Source organism: Condylura cristata, unplaced genomic scaffold, assembly GCF_000260355.1.
Source record: "Condylura cristata isolate star-nosed mole 26May11 unplaced genomic scaffold, ConCri1.0 scaffold00003, whole genome shotgun sequence".
In the NCBI taxonomy this organism is placed as follows: Eukaryota; Metazoa; Chordata; class Mammalia; order Eulipotyphla; family Talpidae; genus Condylura; species Condylura cristata.
The window spans coordinates 6,024,229-6,050,635 of NW_004567104.1; the positions used below are offsets into that span (position 1 = coordinate 6,024,229).

Genomic DNA, 26,407 nt, shown 5'->3' on the forward strand with positions numbered 1-26,407 from the left:
GGGGTCTGCAGCGCTCTGTGGATCACCTCCAGGGTGGGTATTGAACTCATGCTAAAGTGCCTTTAGCTTCATAGTGCTGTGCTTTAACCCACTGCGCCACCAGGGAGGGCCCAAAAAGCATAGTTTTTAAGATGTTGTATTTAACTTACATTCATTCATTCGTTCACAGTTTTTCTGTGATGCTGCTTTGAGAACAGGTTTGTATTCTAGAGGCTAATAGAAACTTGAAAACATAAATATTGATGTGGTAGCTTTTATGTTTTCTTTCTCTGAGTTGTGTGGAATTCAGATGCTAAAACCTTACATTTCAAAACTGGGTTCTTAATTAACCCTTGCCATAGGGAGCCAGCCTTAATTGGATATTAAGAAGAGAATGAAATACCTCAGGTAGATGTATGATTAGTTATTATCAGTTTATCAAAACACAAATCAAATGTAAATATAAACCAAATACAATACTTATTAAGCTGAGGGATTTTTGAAAGCTATTCATTTACTACAATAGTTTTAAATAGTAGTGATGATTCTTAATCTTTAACACATTTATTCTGTCATATTTTGTGTCCATTTTTTTATTTTTCCTACTTATGAATATAAACATTATTCCACTATATCTTTGATGCCTTGTTTTTTTATAAGTAGAATCAAATATAACTTTCAGTAAAAAATTTTAATAATAATTTACATTTTTACAATTACAAAAATCTAACATATCATCTTTGTCCCAGTTAACTAGATGCAGTAGCTAAATATTTTTAAAATATTATAACTAAGTACTTTCTCTTCTCTGTATTTTTCAGGTTTACAGTGGAACAGGAAATTGATTTAAAAGATGTTTTGAAGGCTCTTGGAATAAGTGAAGTTTTCATCAAAAATGCAAATTTGACAGCCCTGTCTGGTAGGAAATACACCTATTATGAAAATGTTATTCCATGAAAGCTTTTAACAGTGGTGGTGATGTTGAACCCTCTATTTATTATGGTATTCTGTTATAGTTATCAGTTGTTAGATGACATATAAAAGAAATATATTTATCTTCTATAAGCAGAACTATAAAAATAGTCATAACAATTTTTCTCTGGTACATGTCTTATCTTTGATAGTAGATCTTATTCTCCAGATGACCTACTTTATACATCTTTGATTTGTCCATCCCATCTGTCATAATGCCTTATAAGATATTTAACTAATAAATAAATGTGTAGATTAAATATTTCAGTATATCCTCTTATGTCCTATAGAAATGAAAGTAAATAAATGAGAACTAGACCCTTTAAAAAAGAATAGTGATTTAATGAAAAATGTTTTCAATAAAAAAATAGTTTTAAGAGAACTTCAAAATATTTCAAGCATATTGGGTGCTAATTTATTTTAAATATCCCAAGAAAAAAGCCAGTTGAATTATTTAATTCTGATGTTCTGATTTGTTTTTACTAGAACTCATAGCATATTATAACATTATTTAGAACATGTAAAATCCTTTTGCGAAATATTTTTAAACCATTAATTCCAAGACATTTATCATTGATTATAAGATACCCATAAGCTTAAGGCTTAGTTTAAAGAGCTCTTTTGGAGAACTTACAGCCCAAAACACTAATAAGGCTTTTCTAAATGTCTACTATATAAATGTTCCTGTATGTATAAGAGAAATGAATTTTACCTGGGCAAAGAATTTTATGGCTCATATCCAAGACATTAGGACTCTCAGTTCTCCAGTGGAACTTTCAAGGATTCAAAAGGTAAAGACCATCTTGTACTTGAGCCAGAAATATATTCATGGTTCAAGCATTATATATTTTAATTCCTAAACTTTCTTCCTTAGGAATTAAGAGTATCTGTCTTATATACTGGCCAAATTCCAACTGGATGATTATATTCTTCTTACCATGGCTCTATTTTCAGTTTGATCAGAGTTTCCTTGCTGTCTCACCCAAACAACTTGGTAGTTATTTCTCAAGCACAGTCCTAAGAGAGTAGCTCTGCAGTGCAAATCAATTACTGTGGTTAATGTAGCTGAACATATTTTACTTCTTTGGAAAGTTTATAATATTTAATTGCATTTACATAGATAGAGACAATAAAGCTTAAATACACGTTATGAATGCATATGGTTTAGAGATTTGAAGTAATATTAAGATCTCACAGGTTCATATAGTCATAAGCAAAGTCTCTGATTAAACTTCCATCATAATTGAATGCTTCATATTGTCCTCTTCACTCCCAGTACAGTGGTGACATATAGCTGGCCAGTATTAATGTTTGTAATAAAACAAGGGAGGAAAGGAGAGAAAATGATTATTTGGGGCCATCTCAGACATAAACTTCTAGGAATATATAACTTCTTAGAGCATCAGTAAGAAATCCAGGATTGGCCATTCTTAAATGCTAGACAAACCAGGTCTTAATTATTTTATTATTTTTTCCTAAGATGTAGTTATGCATACAAGAACTGGGGTACAAGCCAGAGTTTGGGGGATCAGAGGATTCACCAGAGATAGAGTGGGGGACAGAATAGGCAGATTGACTGAAATATACTGCTGAGGGGAGCAGTAGGCAAGCCAGGAGAGTTCTACCATACCATGTGGGTCACCTCCCTGGTGGAGAATCAAACCCTTGCTGCAGGGGCTGCAGATTGCTTCATGGTGCTGTGTTTTAACCAATTGCACCACCAGGAGAGCCCAATTCTTCGATTCTTAAATTCTTAGTTTGCCAGAGTTTTGGTAGCTCTACCTATCAGCTTGCCAGCTAACCAATACATCACACCTGATTGATGTCTGATCTCATTCATTCACAATAGTTGTGAATAGCAACTATCACCTGCATCATTTATTTGGGCATTTTGTGCTCTGCCTTATATGGCTGTTATCCTCTCCATATGTCTAGATTTTTGGTTCTCCAACCTTAATGATTAGCATGTCTGTGACTCTTAGTAACTCCAAATATCCAAGAAAATTATTAGTAAGCATTGGTTATTACTTTCTACTTTAATCATATTTTTATGTTCTTTGAGATGTATAATATTATCTATTTTGCCTTGTCTGTTCATTTAACAACTTTTTGTGAGGTTGGTGGTATGGGCAAAGTACTATATCATAAAAATGAAGAAATGAGTAAGTTATCATACCTTGTCTAAAGAAGCAAACAGCCTTATGGGAAGAAAGACATAAGCAACTGAATTTAATAAAAGGAAGAGTAATAACAATGTTTTATCAGAGGAATGATTCTCAACCAAGACAAGTGTGCCTTTTGAGTACATTAGGCAGTAACTGGAAACTTGTTTTGCTGTCACCTGTGGGGGACTGTTCCTGGCATCTGCTGGCGAGAGCCTAGGGAGAGTCAGCATCTGGTGATCTACAGTGTACAGAGTAGCCACCCATAACAAACAATTATCCAGCTCAAAATGTCAGTAGTGATGAGATGAGAAAACTGTTATCAGAATAAAGCATTGCAGAAGCAGAGAGGGAAAAAGAATAACAAAGAGCAGAATGTGAGCATATTGGATCAAAAGAGAGATGAGAATATTGTCATGTAATAGGCTTCCAGAGGCATAGGACATTTTGAACATCTTAGAAAGTGACAGCAGTAATGACTCTAGAATTTAACCCAGGGCCTCTTAAATGAGAGTTTTCATTTCATATACCACAGTGTATAATTTGGATTTTTACCCTTTTTTATGTGCAACTTCTTCAATTAAAATTCTTACTTAAAAACTAGGAAAAGCTTTTTAAAATAACAGTGTCAGTAGAATTTGTAAATTTGAGGTATCCAGAAAATAACCACAATTCAGTGTCACTATTGAACTGCTGCATTCTTAAGTAATATAATCAAAATTGTATCTTTCTTCAAAATTTGCAAATATGACTTAGCAGTAGACAAAAACAAAACAAAACATCAAAAATGAAGCCTCTTTTACCTTCTCTTGTTTTTGGAAGAAATGGGTGACTTGAGAATCCTTTGCTAAGACCTCTTGAGTTCCATGACAACCACCTTCATTTCAGACTCTCATTAACATTGTCCTGGACTATTTCAGTAGCTTCCTTAATGGTTTCCATTCTCTCTCCTACCTCATTTGTCTATCTACCACTGCCAAGATTAATTATTTTAAAACTCACTCACCTTATTTCAGTTCCTATTCAAATCCTGCCCTTCAGTCTGTTGTGGATGGTCTACTGCTCCGCAGGACATTAAAATCTCAGCTCCCTGAAGAATTAACTCTGTTCATTCTTTATTCACAGCTGTGTCCAACCAAACAATACTTAACTCTGTTCCTTATATCTCCCAGGTCCCCACTTTTGTGAAATCTCTCCCACCCACAATGTCTCTTAAAGCTCAGCTCCGCTCAGCTCAAATGTCCCCAATTCCACTAAGCCATCATAATTACACCAACCAGCAGTAATCACTCCTTAAATTCTCAGTATTCTGCACTTTTCCTTAGGCACTTACCTCATCTGACCTCACAGTGTCATTTATGTGTCAGACATCCCCAACCCAATGTAAATCTCCCAAAGAATCTTATGTGTGTTTAGGAGGCCCAGGCACTGTGCTTCCTGCTTAGTATTCATGGTTGAAGGAATGAATGAAGATGAAATGCTCCATATTTACTGCATTTATTTTTTCATCTCAATGTGATGTCCATTGCTTTTGACGCTAAATCCCATCAACATAAAACACAGTAAAGACTCATACAATAAACATCTAGAGAGTGCTGAGTATCATTTTCTTCACAGACTTAATTTAAAATGCTCATCTAGTTGCAGTGAAGATCCTGTTATGGAGTAGGGTTATTTTTGTAATGGAAATGAATGACTGTCAGCATTTGGATTAATAGATAATCCTCTTGGATGGTGGAAGGAGAAAGAGAGCACTAAATCCTTCAGAATAAAGTAGAAGCTTTAATGAAGGAGCCAATAAAATAAAGAAATTAAGAAGATACAGCAAAGCCATATTCAGGTCACAATCAAATGCTTTAGATTTATGCTGGATTGAGTCCTATATCTTCCCCATGTTTGTTCTCTTTCTACTTCTATCTGGAATCCAGAGGACTGTATTTCTGTTTCATTGCAAATTCCTGTTCCCTTATTATCTTGCCTAGACTATTGCAACAGCCAACAAACTTGATCTTGCCCTTAGTTGTTTGCTAGTCCAACTTGCTCTTTTTAGCTGTTGCCACAGGTATCATCTAAATCAGCGCAGTCATGTCCAATTACTCTGGACAAAAGCCAGGCTCTCTGGCATTATGACCCAAACGTGCAAAGTCATGTGCACCCCTTGCCACTCCCCATTTCTTCATAACCCAGCCTCCACTGGACCTTCTGGTCAGTTCTGCTGCTTCTCTCATCTTGCCAGTATAAAAGTGTTTGGAGCGCCCTTGCCCACTTCTCTGACTTTCACTCTTGTACTTACTCCTCAAGACCAGTCCAAATGTCACCACCTCTGAGAAGGCCCCCGATAGCTCTCCTTTCCAAGATGGTCTGCTTTTTGAGCATTTTGCATGTACCTCTGTTATAACATTTTTTAAATTTTGTTAGATTTCTTGTTCACTGGCCTGTCTCTGGTCTTTAGCAGCTGGGACTCTGTGACAGACTTCTTTCTCTCTTCAGAGCTCTGTACAGTGTAGGGTGGAGGAGAGATGCCGGGGCTGTGAGCTTTCAGGAAATGACATTAGGCTCCACCTATTCAAGTGCAGAGGCTTCTTTCAAACCCCTGGCTAGCCCATGCTCCAGGCACACAGGCTTTCCTTTTGTCCCTTGAACATTTTGGGCTTGTGTCTGTGTTAGCTTTTCCTCCTGCAGAAAAACCCTAACTTCAGGTCTTTCAGTGGCTGATGCCTCTGTATTCTTTAGGTATTAACTTAAATCGGCCTCAGGTATACCTTCCCTAACATCCTGTGTCAAAAGATTTTCCTCCCTGCCTTAGCCAGCAGTCAACACATCACCTTATTGTTTTGGTTACATTTAACACACCCTGAAATTGTGGTCATTTACTGATTTGCTTTTTTTTTTTTTTTAATGGAAGCTTCCTTTTCCCCTTTATGAAGGAGCTATTTATCTCTCCAGAGTTTGTTCAGTGCATCTATAGTATCTGGCATGCACAGTACTTAGTACAAAAATAAAAAAAATGAAGGAATATTTGTTGGTTCTGTAAAAAACAAAAAAATTCATCCAGAGAAACAAACACTGTTCCTGCAACCTTGAAGGAGATAAAATTCTAGGACTTTTCTAAAGTTCATGGGTGTGGCTCAAGCTAAAAATATTTTAGCAACTAAAGTACACAGCCACTTTCGGTATTTTAGGGTTCCATTATGGCACTGTTTTCATTTTGTTATTTTAAGCATGCCCTTGGTGACGCAGAAATCCATTTAATTTGGATGGCTTTAGGAACAGTGCCACAAAGAAAGTCCTGGCTTCCACCTGCATGGAGGCCAGTGGCCAACGTTATGTTAATTACAGATACTTCCAGTCGTGGTGCCCGCACAATACCTGTAGGAACAGGGCACTGGATAAATATTTGCTAGAGCTTGAATGAATGCCTTGGTATTTTGTCCTGATTTTTTCAGAAGCACCTTGACTCGTTGCCCAGCTCTTCTCAGGGAACCTAGGGTTTGCTGGCCTTGTTCCCATCTTACTCATTCTGAAATCCCTGGCTCCATGCTGCTAGAGAAAAGTAGGACCAGTCTCTTGGCAGCATTATCTGATGTAGCTGCAAAAGACCGCTTGGGGCCAGTGTATGAATTATGATTTTTTTTTTTTTTTGGTAGCTCTGCTTGCTTTAATTCATTTACTTTCTTATTTAGGCATGGTTAACTTTCCTTGAGTCATTAAAACCAGTTCATCAGTGTAAATCTTAATTCCCCTCATGCTCTGATTCATCAAACAACTGAGTACCTACTGGGTATCTGGCAACTTGCAAGAAGCTGTGGCTGGAGTTCCCTGAAATGAATCCTAAGGAATGGCCGAGGCAAGGTTCAAGCCCTTGAGGCACAAGTGGATGGTCTGACAGGAAAGAAGGCCTTGGGTGGCACACAATTGCAAGAGGATGGGTAACCCTGGAGGCAAGCAGACAAAGCTGGAGCTTGCCTGTGTTCCTGTGTGAGGTGATGTACTTCTAAAGATCTTTTGGCAACACAGATTCTTATTTAAACCACTTGCAGTTTATATTGTATTTTAATGTGACTGCTTCAAGTTTATTACCCCCCACCCAAAAAAAAAGTTTCACAGGTCCCTCTCACTATCTGTGATGTGATTTCTTATTTGTTATGTTTTGTCCTACTTGGATATTCAAAGGGGTAGTGTTTTTCTGAAGTTAAGTGTCAGGAGATCTCATTTATATCTGAAGACATTTGCTGCCCATTGTGTGGCATTAATCACTCTGCAGGAGCTAGAACATTGGACTTGACCTTGATCTTTATTTTGTGACTTTTGAACTGTCCTCCTGGATCCTATCCCCTTTGCTCTTCTACTCAATTAAAAATATTTTGTGTGTGTATGGTCTTCATATTCTTTTCCTGTCTGAGCATCTACTTTGAATTAGTTTATTATGTGTTATATTTGTTCTTAGAATAAACACTTTAGCCAGAATTGCAATCAGAATTGTGGACGTAGTACCCAAAGAGTGACTACACCCTGAGTCTTAAATATGAAATAGCCCATTCTATTCAATGCTAACTAAATTCCTATTTATGTTGTGTAGTGTGTTAAATACTGGAAAAACACACATTCCCTAGAGAAACTCCCTGTTTTTAGGGTAGCTTGGTCTTTAGAACACTCTATTTTAGAAGCCCAGGCTGCTACAAGAAGCTACACAATCTTTGCCTTAAGGAATCTGACAATCAGACAGATGTCAATACAAAATGAAACACTATAGAGATGTCAATAAAATTAGATCCTGATTTCAGTAGGCCAGCTCTACTTCAGTGTGAGGCTTCAAGGAGTGCAGAAGAGGCCAGATAGGGCTCACACTGAACCTTAAAGGTTAGTTAGGTATCTGACTATATAGCAAGAATTAAGGGAGTTTCTTGAGAAACAGAGACACAGAAGTGATAAAGTGTGGTACATTCAGGTTACTGTAGTTCTAATAATCTGGAGTACAGTGTATGAAAGTGAAGAATGCTTAAGGAAGAAAGTGGAGTCAAGCTCATGGAATTCTTGTTGTACACTTGTGATAGGGCAGGGAGAAGGGCACGGCTGAAACCCCAAACCTTCTTACTTTAACTAGGTTCTGCCATCAGCCACATTAAGACAAAACATACAAGCCTTTAATGGAAAGGAACTTCAATACAATTAGTGTGCAATACAGAGAAGACAAAGAATATAGCTTCTAAATCAAATACCCAAAGTTACCAGTCCCCTCATAGGTACAAATCTACCCAAAGGGATTGGCCAAAAATAAGGCCTGAAAGCCGCCACAAGACTAAAACACCTTCCGGACCCACAGAAAAGGGTCAGAAATGACCAAGTCTGGGAGGAAAAGAGCAAAATCAAAAGCAAGGAAAATACTGCCATAGTGAGAATTCTCTACATGGGTCTCTCATCCACGTCTTTTTCAACCAGTCCAGGACCAAGAAGAAGCAAGCACAGTTTCTTTACATTTATTCCTCTTCAGCTCCCTCTCCAGGTTCGTCTTTTCTCTCCTCAGCTCCACCCTCCTTTTGGGTGGGGCAGGGAACCTGGAACCTCCCCTTTTCCTGCGGACCACCATGTTACACACTGAGTTGGTAGTTAGGTACTGAAGGAAAGGTGGGAGATAGAGCAGGCAGGAGAGGAGACAGGATTTAGAGTAAGGTAGTGGCATAAAGTGTTTGTATTTTTATGAGATCCATCCTGTAGGAAACTTTTAAATAATGTAGACACAGAGTTCAAACTCTGATATGATGATAGCCTTGAGATAACTCTTAACAGTCATTTAAAACTATTTTTATATGTTACTGCTTAATTTTCTGACTTTAAAAAAAACTTTTATCTCCATGTGAATCAGTGAGTTTGGTCTATGATTTCCTTTTCTGGAAATGTTCTAGAAATATTTTATAACAGAAAATTATTTATTCCTTGCAGGCTTAATTAAAATCACCTAGAAGTTATCTAGGGTCATTAATTTTGAGGGCAGGAGAAGTTTTTCTTAACTGATTCAATTACTTAAATGACTACTGAATTATTCCAATATTCTTTTTATTGTTTATTGAATTTTATAATGTATACACCTCTATAAAATTATCTAGTTTGTAACAAATCTTTTCATTTTTAAAGTTATCTGTGTAAAGAAGCACAAAAATCTTTTGGAGGAGATGGACATATTCTGTATCTTATTTGTGAAGGGGGGTCACACAGACAAATATATAGCAATTGTGTTTTGTAGACACAACTCATGGTATATAAATTTTACCTCATAAAGTTGACATTTATCCACAGGAAACTATGCAGAGCATAATATTTCTGATTTAAAAAATTATCATTTGCATTTTTAGATATGTTCTTTTTCATATTAATATTGCTTTTTAGGTTAACCTCTTCTTCATGAGTCTTATTAAACATTTGTCTGTTTCATTACCTGTTACATAGCTAGCTCTGTGGGAAAACCCTTAGCACGTTTGTGTCCTTTATCTTGATGCCATGACCTTATAGTATCTCTCCCAGCAACATCAGCAACATGTGTGAGGAACTAAAAGTGTGCAAGCCTGGAGGACTCAGGAGGGAACACTTGAGGCATAGGCCAGGCTTTAAGAGATGAAGGGAGGGGATTCTTTCTTTTCAGCTGCTCAGCACAGCTAGCAGGTCCGGAGCTATTGGAGGCAGTTTCCTTTGTGCAGACTGAATTGGTTGAAGAATCATTGGGTCGGTAAGCACACCCCTCAGAATGTTTGAGGAGGGCCTTGCAACAATGTAGATTCTTTAAGAACTGAGTTTTGTCACTTTTGCATTCAGAGTCATGAACCTTCCTTAACTCCAGGCTGATGAAAACAGGCAATGGAATCCAAAAATAATGTAATACCAGTTAAGTACTAAGTAACTAAAATATTTTGCTGCCTGAAAATTTATGTGTTTGTTTTACCAACTAAGTATATTTGACAAATTGTTTAATGTAATATATTTATTTTTTACAAAAGAAGGCCTTGTGGATTTGAGGGAGCTAATTATACTTCATTGTTTCATGTAAAAACTGTATTGCTTTTTTATTTTTCTTCTGTTCAAGTACATTGTAGTATGAAATGTCATAAAACATGAGAAATTATTTCATAATGCAGTGTTTATAATCATATGAACTGAGGAAGAATATCCTGGTTAGAAGTATATACAGAGATGCCACTGTTACTTGTTTGGGGCTCATTCAAAATTAGCTGTTGCTGAGTAGCAAACAGATGTACCCCAAATGTTGAATTTCATTCCACCTGCCTTTTAAGAAAATTATGTGCTTTTGAAAACTTGAAAGGAAAAACTATGTTTTGGGAAAAACTCATTTACTTACAAAGTGTTGCTCTTCTGTGAGATGTGCTTTTACAAAACCAAAGTTCTTTATCTTAAAGTTTAATTAGAGCCCCTGAAGTTGGAGGAAAAAAGGGGGTACATGCTTGAGTAATCCTTGTTTGAGTATCTTATTTCCTTGCGCTGTTTTTCTTTTTATGTAGTTGGGGTATGCTTTGTTTCTTTTCCTTAATCTTGTAGAAAAGTTGAAAACCCTGTGGCTGAAAGCTATTGTATAGTTGGTTTGGTTTGCCATAACTGTGACTTAACCATCTGTTATTATATATTTGCTCACAATTTTGGAGGTTGTAAGTCTGAGATCAAGCATCTTCAAGTTTTTTGTGAGATTTCTCTCTTTGACTTATAGATGGCTATCTTCCCCCAGGTCTTCACATGTTGAATTAGTCAGCATTTTCCAGAGAAACAGAACTGACAGGATGTATATTTATAGAGAATAAGTGTGTGTGTGTACTGACAGGATGTATATTTATAGAGAATAACCGTGTGTATGTGTGTGTGTGTGTGCGCGCATTTGTGTGTGCGCGCATTTGTGAGAGACAGAGAATGAGAGAGAGGGAAAAAAAAGGTTGATTTTAAGACATAAACTTATTCAGTCTCTATTGGGGAGACTTTGGACTCTAAAACCTGCAAGTTAGGCTGGCATTTGGAGACACTGGGAAGGACTTACATTCCAATCAAAGGCAGTCAATGGGCAAAGCAACATATTGCTCAGAGGTCAGTCTTTGGTCAATTAAGTCCTTCATGTTACTGGATGAGGCCCACTCAGTACTCTAGTTTACTCAGTGTCCACCAATTTAAAAATCTCATGGAGAAAAATATTGTATTAGAAACCTCCATAACATTTGACTAAATATCTGTGTACCATAACCCATTGAGGTTGACTTGTACAATTAACCATTGCATATGCTCTTTCCTTTTTTATCTCTCTGTCCAAATTTATTCTTCCTATAAGGATAGTGGTTATATTGGATTAGTTAATATAAAACTTCATTTTAATTTAAGATTCAATTTCCAAATACAGTCTTATTTTTCATCTTGGGAATGAGGACTCCAGCATATGAATTCTGAAAGAATATGATTTATCTCATAATAGTCATTAATTTAAAATTAAGCATAGACAGAAAGATAATTCAAATGAAAAAAGTCCTCTTAATAATGAATATGGGTTATTTTCTCTTACTTTAGGGTAAAGCATCCTACTGAATCCTCTGCTAAACCAATTAACCAAAATGGAAAGTAACTTCCTAGATACTTAACATTTCTACAAAACAGTTTGAAGTTGATTTTATTTTCCTTTGCCAAGAATAACTGCATTATCATAGCAATTAGATTTTTAAAAAATTCTTATTCTAGTTGTATATGGATTCCTGCTTGTTTTCATTTTGTTTTTAAGTTTCACAATGGGGTGCAATATGTAACATGTTTTTATTTGAATTATGAACTAATTTGGAGTTGCTATTAAAAATAGCCATGTTTCCGGCCCTTCCTGGTGGCACAGCGGGTTAAAGCACAGCACTGAGAATCTAAAGCCGCTTCCTCATGCATGAGTTCGATTCCCGCCTGCCCCAGAGGTGACCACGTGGAGTGGCAGACCTCTCCTGACCCGCCCACTGCTCCCCTCAGCAGTGTACTTCGTAGATCTGCCTGTTCTGTTCCCCATTCCGTCTCTGGTGAAGCCTCTTACCGAACCTGAGCCTCTGGCCTGTACCCCAGTTCTGTATACACAAATAAATAAATCTTAAAAAAAAAAAATAGCCATGTTTCCACTTTTTCTGTCAATAAAAGAAAAAAAATTGAAGTTATTAATAAGAGAATATAGATGTTCTGTGTATACATCAGAACACCTTCAGTGGTTCTTTTAAATCATAAATGTAATCTCTCAGCATCATGTTGTATATCAGTATCTTCTATTACTTGTATATTTCACATCAGTTTAATTAAAGGCAAATGCTTCCCTATTTCTGATACTGAATACATGCTGTTATCTCTTTTATTTTTCAGATAACAAGGAGATTTTCATTTCCAAAGCAATTCACAAGTCCTTCATAGAGGTTAATGAAGAAGGCTCAGAAGCTGCTGCCACCTCAGGTGCTAAGTTGTTTTCCAAAATCTTTTCACTTTTGCTAGATTTTTTTTTAAAGATTTTTTTTTTTATGTATGCATACAAGAACTGGGGTATAGGCCAGAGGTGTGTGTGTGTGTGTGCGTGTGCATGCACACGTGTGTGAAAATTCACCAGAGACAGAGTGGGGAGCAAGAAACAGGTGGATCTATTGAAATCCACTGTTATGGGAAGCAGCAGGTAAGACAGGAGAAGTCTGATGTGCCAGGTCCGCTTTCTGGCCTGGGATCCAAATCAGGTCACAGCAGTGATAGTGTGATTCCCCTGAGACTTTAACCCCTGCACCACTGGGGAGGCCCTAGATTTGTATTTTCTGAAGCACATTTGGGTAGAAGGTGGTTCATTTTCTGACCCATGCCCCAATCCAGTTTTGCTGTCACTCTGCTCTTACATAGAAATTAGGCTAATGCTGAACCAGCTAGAATTTTCTAAATAGGGTGTCAACATCACTCACTCCAGTGCTCTTATGCAAACATAGTATCTCCTATATCCTACTTTCTGTCAAACTAGAGGTCATGGGTGAGGGTGGCCACAGGGAAGTTGCCATAATGCACTTTCCCTCCCACTTGGTACCTTATAAAGTAGATTTACCTGCTGTATTGCTTGTCTAAATATTTTAAATATTTCTACCTATACATTGAGTAGCCTGAATTTTAAAACATGATTACTTATGAAAGTTAGTTCTTAATTTTTTCAATAAAGACTTTGATTTTTTAAACCATCCATGAAAACAAGAATAATAGCATGGAGTCAGTAATTTTAATATAATAATAATAAAATAATTTTAACTAAAGAATAAAAAATGACATAAATCATATGTCCAAACCAAAACGCTAAATATCCTTGATAATTTTGTCTTTTTATATCAGTGAGAATTATTTTTCTCTTGCCTTTACCCCCTCATTTTGTTTGTTTAGATATATTTCAATATCATTATCAACAGCTGTTACCACATATTAGAAATCCAAGGGATTCCTTTCATCCCCTGAAGAGTCCAGGATAAACTGTAACATGTTTGCATGCATTATTGCTAATTCTAAGTAGATTTATCCATTAAAATAATTCATGAATTAAAACAGTATTTTAAAAAAGAAACAAAAACACAGTAGCCTAGATATGGGCTGGGGTAATCAAGAAAGCTTTAAATCTTATGCAACTTAATCCTAACCTTCTGTGACAAAGAGTCACCCTGCAAGTTTAAAATTCTTATCCCATAATATGGGTCTCCAGGGAATTCAGTTTCTCAATATAGGAAACACCATTGCATTTGTCACTGTTGTGTATATTTTCCTTTAATCATTGCCAATCTAGAAGTCTAGAGACTAGTAATGTTAAAAAAAAAAATCTATTTCAGAAAAAGAAATAATGATGTGAGAATATAAAGACCTTTTTAAATTTTATTTTATATATATGTTACTTCATTCTTGAATATAAAGAACTTTTCTTATTTTTTTTTCCTGTTTGTTATTTCTCCCTTCTCTTGAATCAAAGGTCATTTTAATAAGGCTATAAGTATTTGTCTGAAACTGAGAATAAAAATTTTGTAATGGGCAGAATAAATTGCCCTGTTATTTTTGGTTGGGATAGAGACGCAACTGTGTGCTGATGTGTTTGCTTAAAGATCAAGAAGAAATGTTAGCATATTTGCAGTTTTTCTTTTTAAATCATTAAAATTTGTTTCCCGTAAATCCTTGCTTTTTACATTAGACAAAAATGGTTTGGAGAAATTACTCATTAGTCATACCCCTATTGGGGGGAAAGGAACAAACTGCAAACAGGTTTTATGGACTGCACCCCCATCCCCAACTAAAGAGATCTAAGGCACCAAGGCATGTAAATCTCATAATGTCATCACCATGGAAAAGAGGATTGCTGGGAACTGAGGGTGGAGTTAAGCTGCCAGGCTTGGCATTTAGCCAGACATGTAGGCCTGGGTGGTGGTTGGGTTTTCAAAGGCCTTCACTATACATGCTATTTGGGTTTGTAAATAAACCCTTTATTAATCTTTCTCTGTGTGCCTGCAATTGAGTCTCCTTATAAGTCCCTTTTAAGCATGCAGGTGAAGACCCACAGTCAGGCCAAGCCATTTCACACTGGTGTTGCCCTGTAACACTTCTACAGACATGTAATTACTTTCTTTCTGCACCACAGGAATGATTGCAATTAGTAGAATGGCTGTGCTGTATCCTCAAGTTATTGTCGACCATCCATTTTTCTTTCTTATCAGGAACAGGAAAACAGGTAAATATATTAGTTGAATAGAACTTTACTCAGTGGGTCAAAACTAAAGATTTCTTTTTTTCATATTGAGAACATTTTCCCACAGTATTTATCAGATAGTTTTTAATGTTCAGATGATATTTTTAATTGAATTACTTCTTTTCATTTTTTAAAACATTACTAATAGTAAACAAGAAGGAAAATAAATATCCCTTTCTTTTGTTCACTTCCAAACCAATGCAGGTACAATCCTATTCATGGGACGAGTCATGCATCCTGAATCAATGAACACAAATGGACATGATTTTGAGGAGCTTTAAATCACTTCATTTAAGTAGCAAGGAATATAGTGACTAAGTACATTATGTTTGCAACTGGTATATATTTAAGGTTTGTGTTTTAGAGCATATCTAAAGATAATATTTAAAATAGCTGCAGATAGAAACAGTGTTTGTAAATTTTAAGTGCACTTGTCAAGGAATGTTATCAGTGTTATTGAAATAATGGTGTTGTCATGTCACTGTGTTTGTTGTGCTGGTATTTAAAATAAAAGTCCATATTTAACATGTGAATAGCTCTGGTTTTCATTGTAAAAGTTAAAGTACAAAGATACCTCTAGGTGAAATTTGGAAACAAGAATGTTTCTGGACACCTTCAGTCTTTCATAGTCATGCAGAATCAGAGCACAGAAGTAAATTAGCGTCAGACCCATATTACATAACAAGCAATAAAAAGGAAGGTGAAGACTAGTGACCCACACAAGTTTTCTCTAAAGATGGTGTATTGTGTAATATAGAGTGAGAATTCAGCATCTATATGGTTCCAAAATAAAATTTATAATAGTGGAAGGATTGCAAACCCATAGATGATAGTTATAACTACTGTGCTGTTAAAAATCCATCTGAACTCAATAAATATAATTTAAAAAAATACACTTGACTTTATAAACCTTATGTAAATTACACTCATGGTATATCACCACGTGTTTTTGCTGCATGTAAAATCCAAAGGGAAACAAACTCTCAAATTCTTAAAATGAATCATGAGCAAATTAAAACCTTTTGGTATTAATTTACCAGAGAACTAAAATACCATGCTAGTAATAGTGGAAACTGACAGGCCATGAGTTGAATATGCTGTGTGGGAGGTTTTCCGTACTTTGAAATTGAATGTCTTTATCTGGGGTTCTGTATACCTTTGGCTTTTTTGGAGTACTATTTTCTTTCTTTCTTTCTTTTTCTTTTAATGTTCTTATATCATTGCTCTCCTCTCAGGTGTAGTTCCTGTAGTTCTCGCATCCACACAGCACCTATGAACCATCACTCCTGCTCTTCCCTCTCTTCTAATGCCCTCTTCTCTTGCTGTTTTCCTCAACTATGGTCAGCTTGCGCTTTGTCTTTTCCCTGGCCTATACTATAGTGAATTAAGTCAGAAGGTAAAAAAACGTATCAAATGGTTTCACTTTTTAGGAGAGTTTTGATTACTGTTTCAGTTTGCCTTTTATTATAACTGGTCTGTTCAGGTTTTCTGTTTCTTTCCAGGTTTGTCCTGGATGGTTGTAGATTTCTAAGAATCTGCCCATCTCTTCTAGGTTATTCAATTTACTAGCATATACATGTTCATCATAACCTCTTATGATCCTCTCTATTTTGTAGATGTCTGTTGTAATTTGGCTTTCATTTCTGATTCTATTTATTTGAATTTTCTGTTTTTTTTTTTATGAGACTAGCTAAAGGCTTGTTATTTTGTTTACCTTTTGTGCTGTTTTATTTCTGTTTCATTAGTTTTTGCCCTATTTTTATTATTTCCTTTGTTCTACTGCCTTTTGTTTTTGTTGAGCTTTTTCTAGTTCTCCTAAAGTAAGAGATAAGATTATTTGTTTGAGTTCTTTTTTGTGTCTTAATATGAACTGTATACTTACAAACTTCCCTCCATGTACTGCTTTTGATGTGTCCCACGGATTCTGGTTGTGTCCTCATTTTCATTTCACTCAAGGTACTTTATAATTTTTCCTTTGATTTCTTCATTAGCTCAATTTAACTGGTGTGTTGTTCAATCTCCACATATTTGAGGATTTTCTGCCGTTTTTTTTTGTAGCTGATTTCTACTTTTGATAACTCAGAATCAGACAAGTTTCCTGGTGATCATGCAGTTTTTAGAGATGAGTTTGGAGTGTGGGGTCTTTGGCTTCACTCTGGGAAAGTATTCTCAGAGATTCTGTTTTTTTTTTTTTTTTTTTTAAAGATTTATTTATTTGTGCATACAGAACTGGGGTACAGGCCAGAGGCTCAGGGGCGGCAAGAGGCTTCACCAGAGACAGAGTCGGGAACAGAACAGGCAGATCAATGAAGTACACTGCTGAGGGGAGCAGCCGGCGGGTCAGGAGAGGTCTGCCTCGCCATGTGGTCACCTCCGGGGCAGGCGGGAATCGAACTCATGTGGAAGCGGCTTTAGATTCTCAGTGCTGTGCTTTAACCCACTGCGCCACCAGGGAGAGCCGTGGATTCTCAGAGCTTCTCTTTTAGCAGCATGCGGCAAGTTTCCCAGGTGAGTTTCACCACAACACAGAGATATTAGTTCTATTTAAAGAGTAGTTTTATTAGGAAAAGGGACATAAAAGAGAAGGACTCTTGCATAGACACAAACAGGTAGAAAGAGCCATCACAAAAAGAGAGTTTTGCTAAAAGAGAGGCGTGCTTGGCTGCAGGTGGGCGGCCTTAGGAGGCTGCAGGTGGGTGGCCTTAGGAGAGCTGTCTCCATTGAGGGAGGTCAGTGCAGACAAGTCCTGGCAGGTGCAGATCACAGGCAGGCCGAGGCTGCATCCTGGAGAGGGAGAGAGTGGGTGGGAGGAAAGAATCATCTATGTAGGCACAGGTGGGCAGAAGGACTGCTGCCCTGTGCCAGTGCCCAGCCTGCACTGATACAGTCTTATTTATTTATTTATTTATTTATTTATTTATTTATTTTGCTTTTTGAGGGGTCAGTCCTTTATGGAGTGGCTTGTTTGCTGCTGATTTTGGATGACTGTGGAATCAGGAAAAAGATTCTGTAATGGGCCCAGTCTCTCTATCTTTACCCTCAGTCTTTGCTCCAGACACTCCCTATAGCAGTCTGATACCTACTTGGGCCTCTGGCCTTGAGATAAGACCTGGAACCTAAGGATCTTCGTTTCTACAGTTGGGTTAAAAGTCATGTTCCTCCCCTAACCCCACCTCTTGGTGTGAGTCAGGTTTTAATTTTGTGATGCCTCCTTCAGGTTTTCTAATCTTTCCTCTATCAGTATGGTTTCCATCTTCACTAGTTTATTGATACTTATTTTGTGATTCAATATTCAGTCAGCCCTAAAGTCAATCCTGTGTGCCTTTGAGAAGACTGTGTGCTCAACTTTGGGTTGCAGTGTCTCTTAAGCCCAGGTGGTCTAATTCTTTCTTGATGTCTGTTTGTCCTTATTTCTTTTCTTTTCTTTTTTTCTATCTTTTGGTGAATATGTAGTGTTAATGGTCTGAGCCACTAATTTTTTTCCCTGTCTATTTTCAGATTCAATAATAAAGACTTTCTATATTCCAATACCCATTTATAAGTGAGTATATATTGCTGAGTGTTATATCATCTCAGTTTATTGTTCCCCTAATCATTAAATATTTTCCAGCCCTTCCTCTTGTTAGTTTTTTTGAGCTGGAACTCTATTTTATGTGATATGAGTATGGCTATCCCTGACTTACTTTGGGTTCCATTTGTTTGCAGGATTGTATTCTGTGGAATCCCTCCAACCCTCCTTATTCTTGGAATGTTGCTTGATACACAAAACTTACTGCTGATTATTAAGCTAATGTAGTGTCAGGCAGGGAACCTCTCATCAGGACTTAAGTCTTGATTTGCAGATATCTGCTGAAAACAGCAGGCAAACATTATGGCCAGATTAGCATAACAAGCTAAACCACCTTAACTTGATGGGAAGTTAAGTGATAACAGGCAACAGTGATGGGATGGTTTCATCAACCACAACAATGGACACCCTCCCCCCAAGCAACAGCCCCTATTCACTATTATGCATCCCCAATCCACATCCCCACCAAGTATATTCCTCCACAGACTTGCCCCTTGAATCTGACCCCTGAATAAAAGTGAGATTTCCTGTGCAGGAAGCAGTCACATCTCCAGACATGTCACCCATGTAGGTGTCTTTCTCTTATTACTTAGACTTGGAATTATTTTTTACTTCACCCCAGGCCACAGCCAAGATTGCCACCCTGTGAGGCAGCAGTATCCTCACCCTTTATTCTGAACCTATGTTTATGTTTGGATCTCACGTGTGTTTCTTGGACAAGTTGGACTCTCGTTTCTGATTTAACCAGTAACTGTTCTGTGCCCTTTAGATTGGAGAGTTTAGTCTATTTATAGTTTATATGATTATTTCAGGTATAATACTTCCATTTAGTCCAAGAATAGTTCTCTTTATTTCCTTGTTCAGTTCTTTATTGATATCCTTCTCTTTGATACAGATATTTACATTTCTTGGCAAAGGGAAGCTAGTGTTTACGAGACTCCATCAGCTTCTGTTTGGCTGAGAAGGTCTTCATTTCTGTTATCTGAAGGAGAATCTTGAAGAGTATTCTTGGCTGGCAGTGTTGGTGCCGAGTTAGCACACTACCCCCAGGGCTCTGGGGGATGTGACCCCTGTTGTGCGTGTCAAGGTGGCCAGGTGATCAGGACCATAAAGCCATCACAGACTTGTGTTTATCTGCCTAAGACGCCACAGGGACGACCTGACCTTTCTCTGCCCTAGCACACTCCCTTGTAAGGGAGTGTGAGCATCTGGCAGCTGCAGGCGGTGTGGCAAGAGAAAATCCCTACTTCCTCCTTTCCCGCCTTAATCTTCCACTCCTACTGCCTAATGGTATATAAAAGGATCGCTGGAAATAAGCGAGAGACTCCTGGATGAAGAACCTCGGCATCCTGTGTTTTCTTTAACCTCATCGTCCCTCGCTGGACTCGGCTCCAATCAGCCGGACACGGCATGGCAGTTTTCATCGTTAAGTATTTTTCATCATGTCGTTCCATTTTCTCCTTGCCCAGAGTGTTTCTTCTAGAAAATCAAATGAAAACTTGATCAGTGTTCCGTTATAGGTAATCTGCTTCCTCTACTCTAACCCTTGGAGTTAGAGTACCTGGGAATTTTACTACTGATAATCTGGTGTATGTCTCATTGCATATAGGTATTGGTGTTTTTGGTTATCTTTGCCCTATGGGCTTTAATATTTAGTTTCTTCTCTAGGTTTAGGAAATTTTCCTCTATTAATACTCTTAAATAAGTTATCTGTTTCCTTTCCTCTCTCTTTCCATTCCTGGATAACCATTATTTTTATATTTCTTTTCCTCATGGGTAATTGAAGGATTACTTCATTTTTTTTCATATCTCTCCTTCTTCTTCCACTTATTATTTTTTGTGAATTATAATCTCTCAGGTCATTTATGTCGTATAAAATTTGTTGTATTCTACTTCTGTAGCTTTCTTCAGAATTTTTACCACCCTTGTTTATCTGTTATTATGATGGTTCTCTGATATTTTTTCATTTAGTGTTTCAGTTTTAATGTTCTGTTTATTAATCTTATTTCTCAGAGGAGTCCTTGTTTTTCTGAGTTTTCTTATATATCTTTCATCAGTTTTACTGCATTTTCTTTCATTTCTTTATCTTGGCAATTGTGAACTCTGTACCTAATAGGGCAAAAGGTTTTCCACTTCTTCATGGTTAGTTTCTGGGTATTTGTTCTCTCTCTTTGAAGTATTTCCCTTAGATTTCAAAATACCTTTTGTTGTAATTTTCAATTTCCCCCTCATTATTGTTGTTTAAAATCATTATTTGTTTTTGTTTCTTAAGAGTGCAGTGTTTCCAGCTGATTGCTTTGTGTCAACAAGAACTAAACTTCACTGCCTCTTCTGGGGATGGGATAGGGGTCAGGAAGGATCTATAACTAGTAAGTATTGCTTGTGAGTACAGAGAGGGAAACTCATGTCTGTGGTGCCATTGATAGCTCTAAGATCTAGTTTTACATTCAAGTCTCTTCAGAATGAGGGAAAAGCTCTCTGTGCAATTTCATGCATCACTTTTCAGTGCTACACCTCCAGCCCCAAAGAAGTGTAGGGAGAGGATCTCACATTTCTGCACTTTGTCTTCTGCACTGGATGCCCTGTATAAATGCCTCACCCCAGTATGGTTGCACACATCTCCCTGTGATTTGTTAGATACACACTAAGCAGTTCTGCCCTCTATGTTATGATGTTATTCTGGGAGTGTGGATATGAACCATAGAATTTGCCTCAGTGGCCAGTTTTACTTGTTTCTTAGAGTTGAGTTTCCCAAGTGTCTTTTTGGTTAAGCATGATCAGCACTTTCCAGATGTCTAGAAGTTATGCTAATATTGCCTCAAGTCACGGGTTCTGAGTCCAATGTCTCTCTGGAGTTCTTTAAATATTCGCATGAGAGTGATAGAGGTTAACTCCTTAGACACCATCTTTCCTCCCCTGTCCAATAGTTATTATTGAATAGTAATTATTTACGCTTCTACATGCACACCAAATAACTTATGGGCACAAATTGGTGTCTTATGAAGACAGAGAGTTTCCATGGAAGACTTATTATTTTTATTAACTAGTTTTGTTCAAAGTATAGACCATTTAACAAGCTAAAGTTGCATTATGTTCATATTGGTTTCTGATTTTATGAGACAGATTTGTGAAAGAAATGTTCAATTAATGAAAATAAAACAAGCGTGAGCAAGAAATCATACTATTCTTTGTTCAAATTCATTATTATGCATTATGTATAGATAAATTTTCCTCTCTGAAAATTACAGCCTCTTTGTTTATTTTTGGAAAATAGAGTAGTTATTTCTGACATATGGCAGGTTCTGGAAAATATTTCTTCAGCATTCATCACAACTTCTAACTGATATCACAAGTTTTTTTCTTTTTCTTAAGTAGGAGACAATGTTTCATCTCTCATTTTTCTAAAATTTTGTGAACTCATGAATACATAAATTTGACATTTGTTCACATAATTGCTCCTTGTTCTGTTATTCAAGGAACATTTCTGAACAGAGAGTATCATATGACTGAGTAAATATCCTCTTCTGATATTATTTGCTCAGACATTTATAACCAGATGCCTATGGAAAAACATGGGCTTTGGTATGAGAAAGAACCCAGTATTGAACCCCAGATCTGACATTTACTAGATATCTGTCTTTGAAACAAGTTGTTTAATATTCTTTTTAAAGATTATACATACATATATGTGTGTGTGTGTACATTATATATAATACATAAAATTAAAACAAACATATATACACAATTATATATATATATGTTTTAATTGTATTATTTTCTACTGAGATAACATTGGTTTAGAACACTACATATCTATATACATAAAATCTTTAAAACATTAAAAATATATAATTATATATAATATTTTAATTATATATATATTATATGATGTTTTAATTGTATTATTTTCTATTGAGGTAACATTGGTTTATAACACTACATATATGATGTAGAGGAGAGGCTCACACCTTTTCAAAAGCATGTTACCAGACCACACCCACTAGCAAACATTAAAGCATCTATAACCCTTCTCTCTAGTTCACTGTTGGTTAATTTTCAATCTGTATATTCAAATAACATATACTGCATAGGATTATATTAAAGATTAAATAATACAATATGTATGATTTTTTTTAAAAAGATTTATTTATTTATGCATATAGAACTGGGGTAAAGGCCAGAGGTGCAAGTGCGGTGAGGATTCACCAGAGACAGAGTGGAGAGCAGAACAGGCAGATCAACGAAGTACACTGCTGAGGGGAGCAGAAGGCTGGTCAGCAGAGGTCTGCTGCGCCATGTGGATCACCTTTGGGGTGGGGATCAAATTCATGCTGAAGTGGCTTTAGCTTCTTAGTGCTCTGCTTTAACCTGCTGTGCCACCAGGGAGGGCTATAATATGTATGATTTTTTTTTAAAGATTTATTTATTCATATAGAACTGGGGTATAGGCCAGAGATGCAGAGGGTGAGAGGATTCACCAGAGACAGAGAGAGGAGCAGAACAGGCAGATAGTCGAAGTACACTGCTGAGGGGAGCAGCGGGCGGGTCAGGAGAAGTCTGCCGTGCCATGTGGATCACCTCCGGGGCAGGCGGGGAATCTAACTCAGGCGGAAGTGGCTTAAGCTTAGTGCTGTGCTTTAACCCGCTGGCCACCAGGGAGGGCCATATGTCTGATTTTTTAAAAAAGTATTGACTTACGTCAATCCCCCTGAAAAACTACGTATTAAATTTAATGTTACCGTATTTTTAGCTTTTTTAAGATATACCATGTTTCATATATTAAGATTTATGAAAGTGGAGTGATCAAAGATTATTTTACATTGCTGTAAAGGTAACAGTCATGACTTACCAGTGAGTATAGTAATCTTATTACACAGTGTTTGTCTAAGAGGTATCCCTCAGTTTCTCAGTCAACAAACTATTTGAGAAAAAAAATATCATAATAATTATTTGAACAAGTATCATAAACACTGGATATTATCTAAAAAATTTTTGTTGATTTTTCTATAATATTCTGTATGAGTTTCAAAACATTCCGGGTAGGTGTCACCAGCATAGCAGAAAGTCCTAAAGATGATAGTTGGAGTATTTCAGGTATTGCTGTTCTTCCAGTACTCTTTGGCATAGGGGACATTCATATTGGTAACATCAGCGATATAGGTAAACATAAGTCAGAATACACAAAGTGACTTAAGGCTAGACATTGTTTTACAAATCATTGTATTTTGCTTATAATTTTATTTCAAAATATTAATTATGCTATATGATGAAATTTATTTAATAATTCTAAAATAGATATTGAATGTTTGAATACGTTCAAATAAACACTTTAGTCATTGTGTAATAGTTTAACTGACATTAATTTTTATTTATAATATCACATAAAAATTGGAGAAATAGCATATTATTTTCACCAAGACTTGGGAAAGAACATATTTTTTTTAAGTATATAAAAAAGTGGAAATGTCATCTGTTGTTACGAGAGAGATTTCTTTTATCACTATCAGAAGATTATTTAAAAGTTCAAAATCAAAAGTAAGGGAGGAAAGAAATAGAAGAGAAAGGAAATAAGGAAGGATAGAGAAAAGCAAATATTCACAAGTCAATTGCAAATGCAATTATTTTCAACAACTTGTCTGTAGTATCTGAAAAAAATCAAGCCTGATTATAAAAAATATACAAAAGAAGAATTTTTCTAATATTCTTTCATGTGGATGTGAATGTTAATGAATGGAATCAATCTCTCTCTCTCTTTCCTATGATAGCAGAATTCTTGGGTAGGAATATTGAATCCAGTTTGTCGTTTTCTTTTTATATGTTACAGTTTACAATAATTTATAACACTATACATGATTCAGTATAATTGAGAGGTATAGATAGATAACTTACTCTGACGTATGTAACTGTACCTCCATAATCCATAATCCATAATCCTTGAACTCCTTTTCCCCATTGCTCCCCACCTGCCCTATACTTTTTGTACTCTCAACTTTACAGTCAGATTTCCAGAGTTTGTTTTGGTTTAATATTGTCTATCACTTTGCTTTCTCTATATTGTACTGACAATGAAGTCATTCTATATTCATCTTTCTCCTTCTAACTTATTTCATTTAACTTAATTATTTCCCATTCCATTTATGTTAATTTATGATGTCACAAATGGTAACAAAAAAAGTGAGTAGCCCAATACATACACACACACACACACAAACACATAAATACATACATACACACACATTTATACATATATAGGATATATTTTTAACCTACCATCTGCCCTTGGTCCTTAGGTTGTTTACTTAAGATGTGAAAATATTTCCCCCTATTTTGTAAGCTGTCTATTAATTTTGATAAAGTTTATCTTACAGTAACTCTGTGTTATGATCTAGCAATTCCATTCCTCAGTATGTACCCAAAGCATACAAAAACACTAATTGGAATAGATACATGTGTTCCCATGTTCATTGCAGCATTATTTATAATAGTCAATTCTTAGTTAAGGAAACAACCTGTGTGCTCAATGACAGATGAATGGACTGAGAAGATGTAGTATGTATACACAATGGAAAACCTCTCATCTATGACAACTGATGAAGTCTTGACATTGTGACCACATGGATGGAACTGGAGGGCATTTTGCTAGAGGACATAAGTCAAAAGAATAAAGACAAGTACTAGATGAGCACGTATATGTGGTATATAAAGAAACAAAACATAAGAGTAGACTAAATTAAACCAAAATAAACCTTAGAAATGCAAATATAAAATTGTGATTAGTAAGGACAGGAACTGGAAGAAAAGATAAGAGAAGAGGTAAGAGCTCAGTGGAATAAGATGAAGGATTATGGGTGGATATGGTGTGGTAACATACACTGAGGAGTATGAACCTGTAGCCCTAAGTTATACACAGTGTTTTAGACATCAATTGAAAAAATTACAACTTAAAAAAATTTCTTAATGTAGCATAATAGCATTCTCATTTTGCCTATTAGACATGCAAATTAGATGGAGTCCTTGATAAGGGTAGTAATTGTCAGATTTAAATGACTGAGGTTTAGAAAACACTTTTTATTCTTTCAATAAAAATCATTCCTCCAATAAAATTATTTAAATAGTTGGTCTTAAGAATTCATAGAAGCTGTGATCACACAGTTATTTCCTTACCAGCCGACTTTCAAACTTCATTGTCATTACATAAATCAAATTGAAACCAATTTCTAGGCTATTTCTTATGTTATACTAATTCCAATAAAAGAAAATTTAAAATAAATGTTTGATATGTTAATGCTGGCATAAAATAGTTTTCTGATATTTACTAGAACAAAATAAGGTAGAAAGTATTATGTTCATTTGATTTTTACCTCAAATAGAAGTTTCTCATTTTTTAAAATCTGTATATTATTTCATTAATGGTTAAAACTCTTTAGTAAGAACTAATGTTTTTTACCTAAGTAAGTTTTAAAAGGGAAAATGATATGCCACAAGATGTCACTGTAATCCAATAAGCCAATATGACTAGTAACTGCTTTTATTTCAACAGCTAAAATTAGAATGGTGAAAAAAATTACTCATAATAGATACAAAGCCTTTGGTAGTATTGTAGTTATCTTGCCATATCTACATATAATTATGAAAAGTAGACCCTGGAATGAGCCTATATCCTTCAATGGTAACTTTCAGAGAATAGAATAACAATTTTTTACTCTTGGAAAATAAAATATTCTTCATTTTCATGACACAATTCCATCTAGTCTATTTCTAATTCGATCGAATTGGAATAGTACTTGTGACTCACTAGATATAAAAATTCTAGCTTAAAGACTGAATGAAGTCTCTTTCTACCCATTTCATGATGTCTTTAATGCCTGTAAAAAATTCTGTCGACAGCCAGAATGAAGATAAAATTGTGAGAAAACAAAACAAAACAAAACAAACAAAACCAAAAAAACAATGCATGGATAATAAAAAAAGAAAAAGAAA

The 26,407-nt window shown here is 36.0% G+C and overlaps 1 protein-coding gene across 1 annotated transcript in view; it reads left to right on the top strand.

Annotated features, from left to right (window-relative positions):
• The window catches only part of SERPINI1 (serpin peptidase inhibitor, clade I (neuroserpin), member 1), an 84,181-nt gene extending 68,789 nt beyond the window's left edge, over positions 1–15,392 (top strand). Inside the window, exons 6-9 of the mRNA XM_004674935.2 lie at positions 801–898; positions 12,480–12,566; positions 14,752–14,841; positions 15,064–15,392. Coding sequence (XP_004674992.1) covers positions 801–898; positions 12,480–12,566; positions 14,752–14,841; positions 15,064–15,140 — 352 coding nt within the window. The 3' untranslated portion in view covers positions 15,141–15,392. The remainder of the gene's footprint in view (positions 1–800; positions 899–12,479; positions 12,567–14,751; positions 14,842–15,063) is intronic.
• The last annotated feature ends 11,015 nt before the right edge of the window (positions 15,393–26,407 follow it).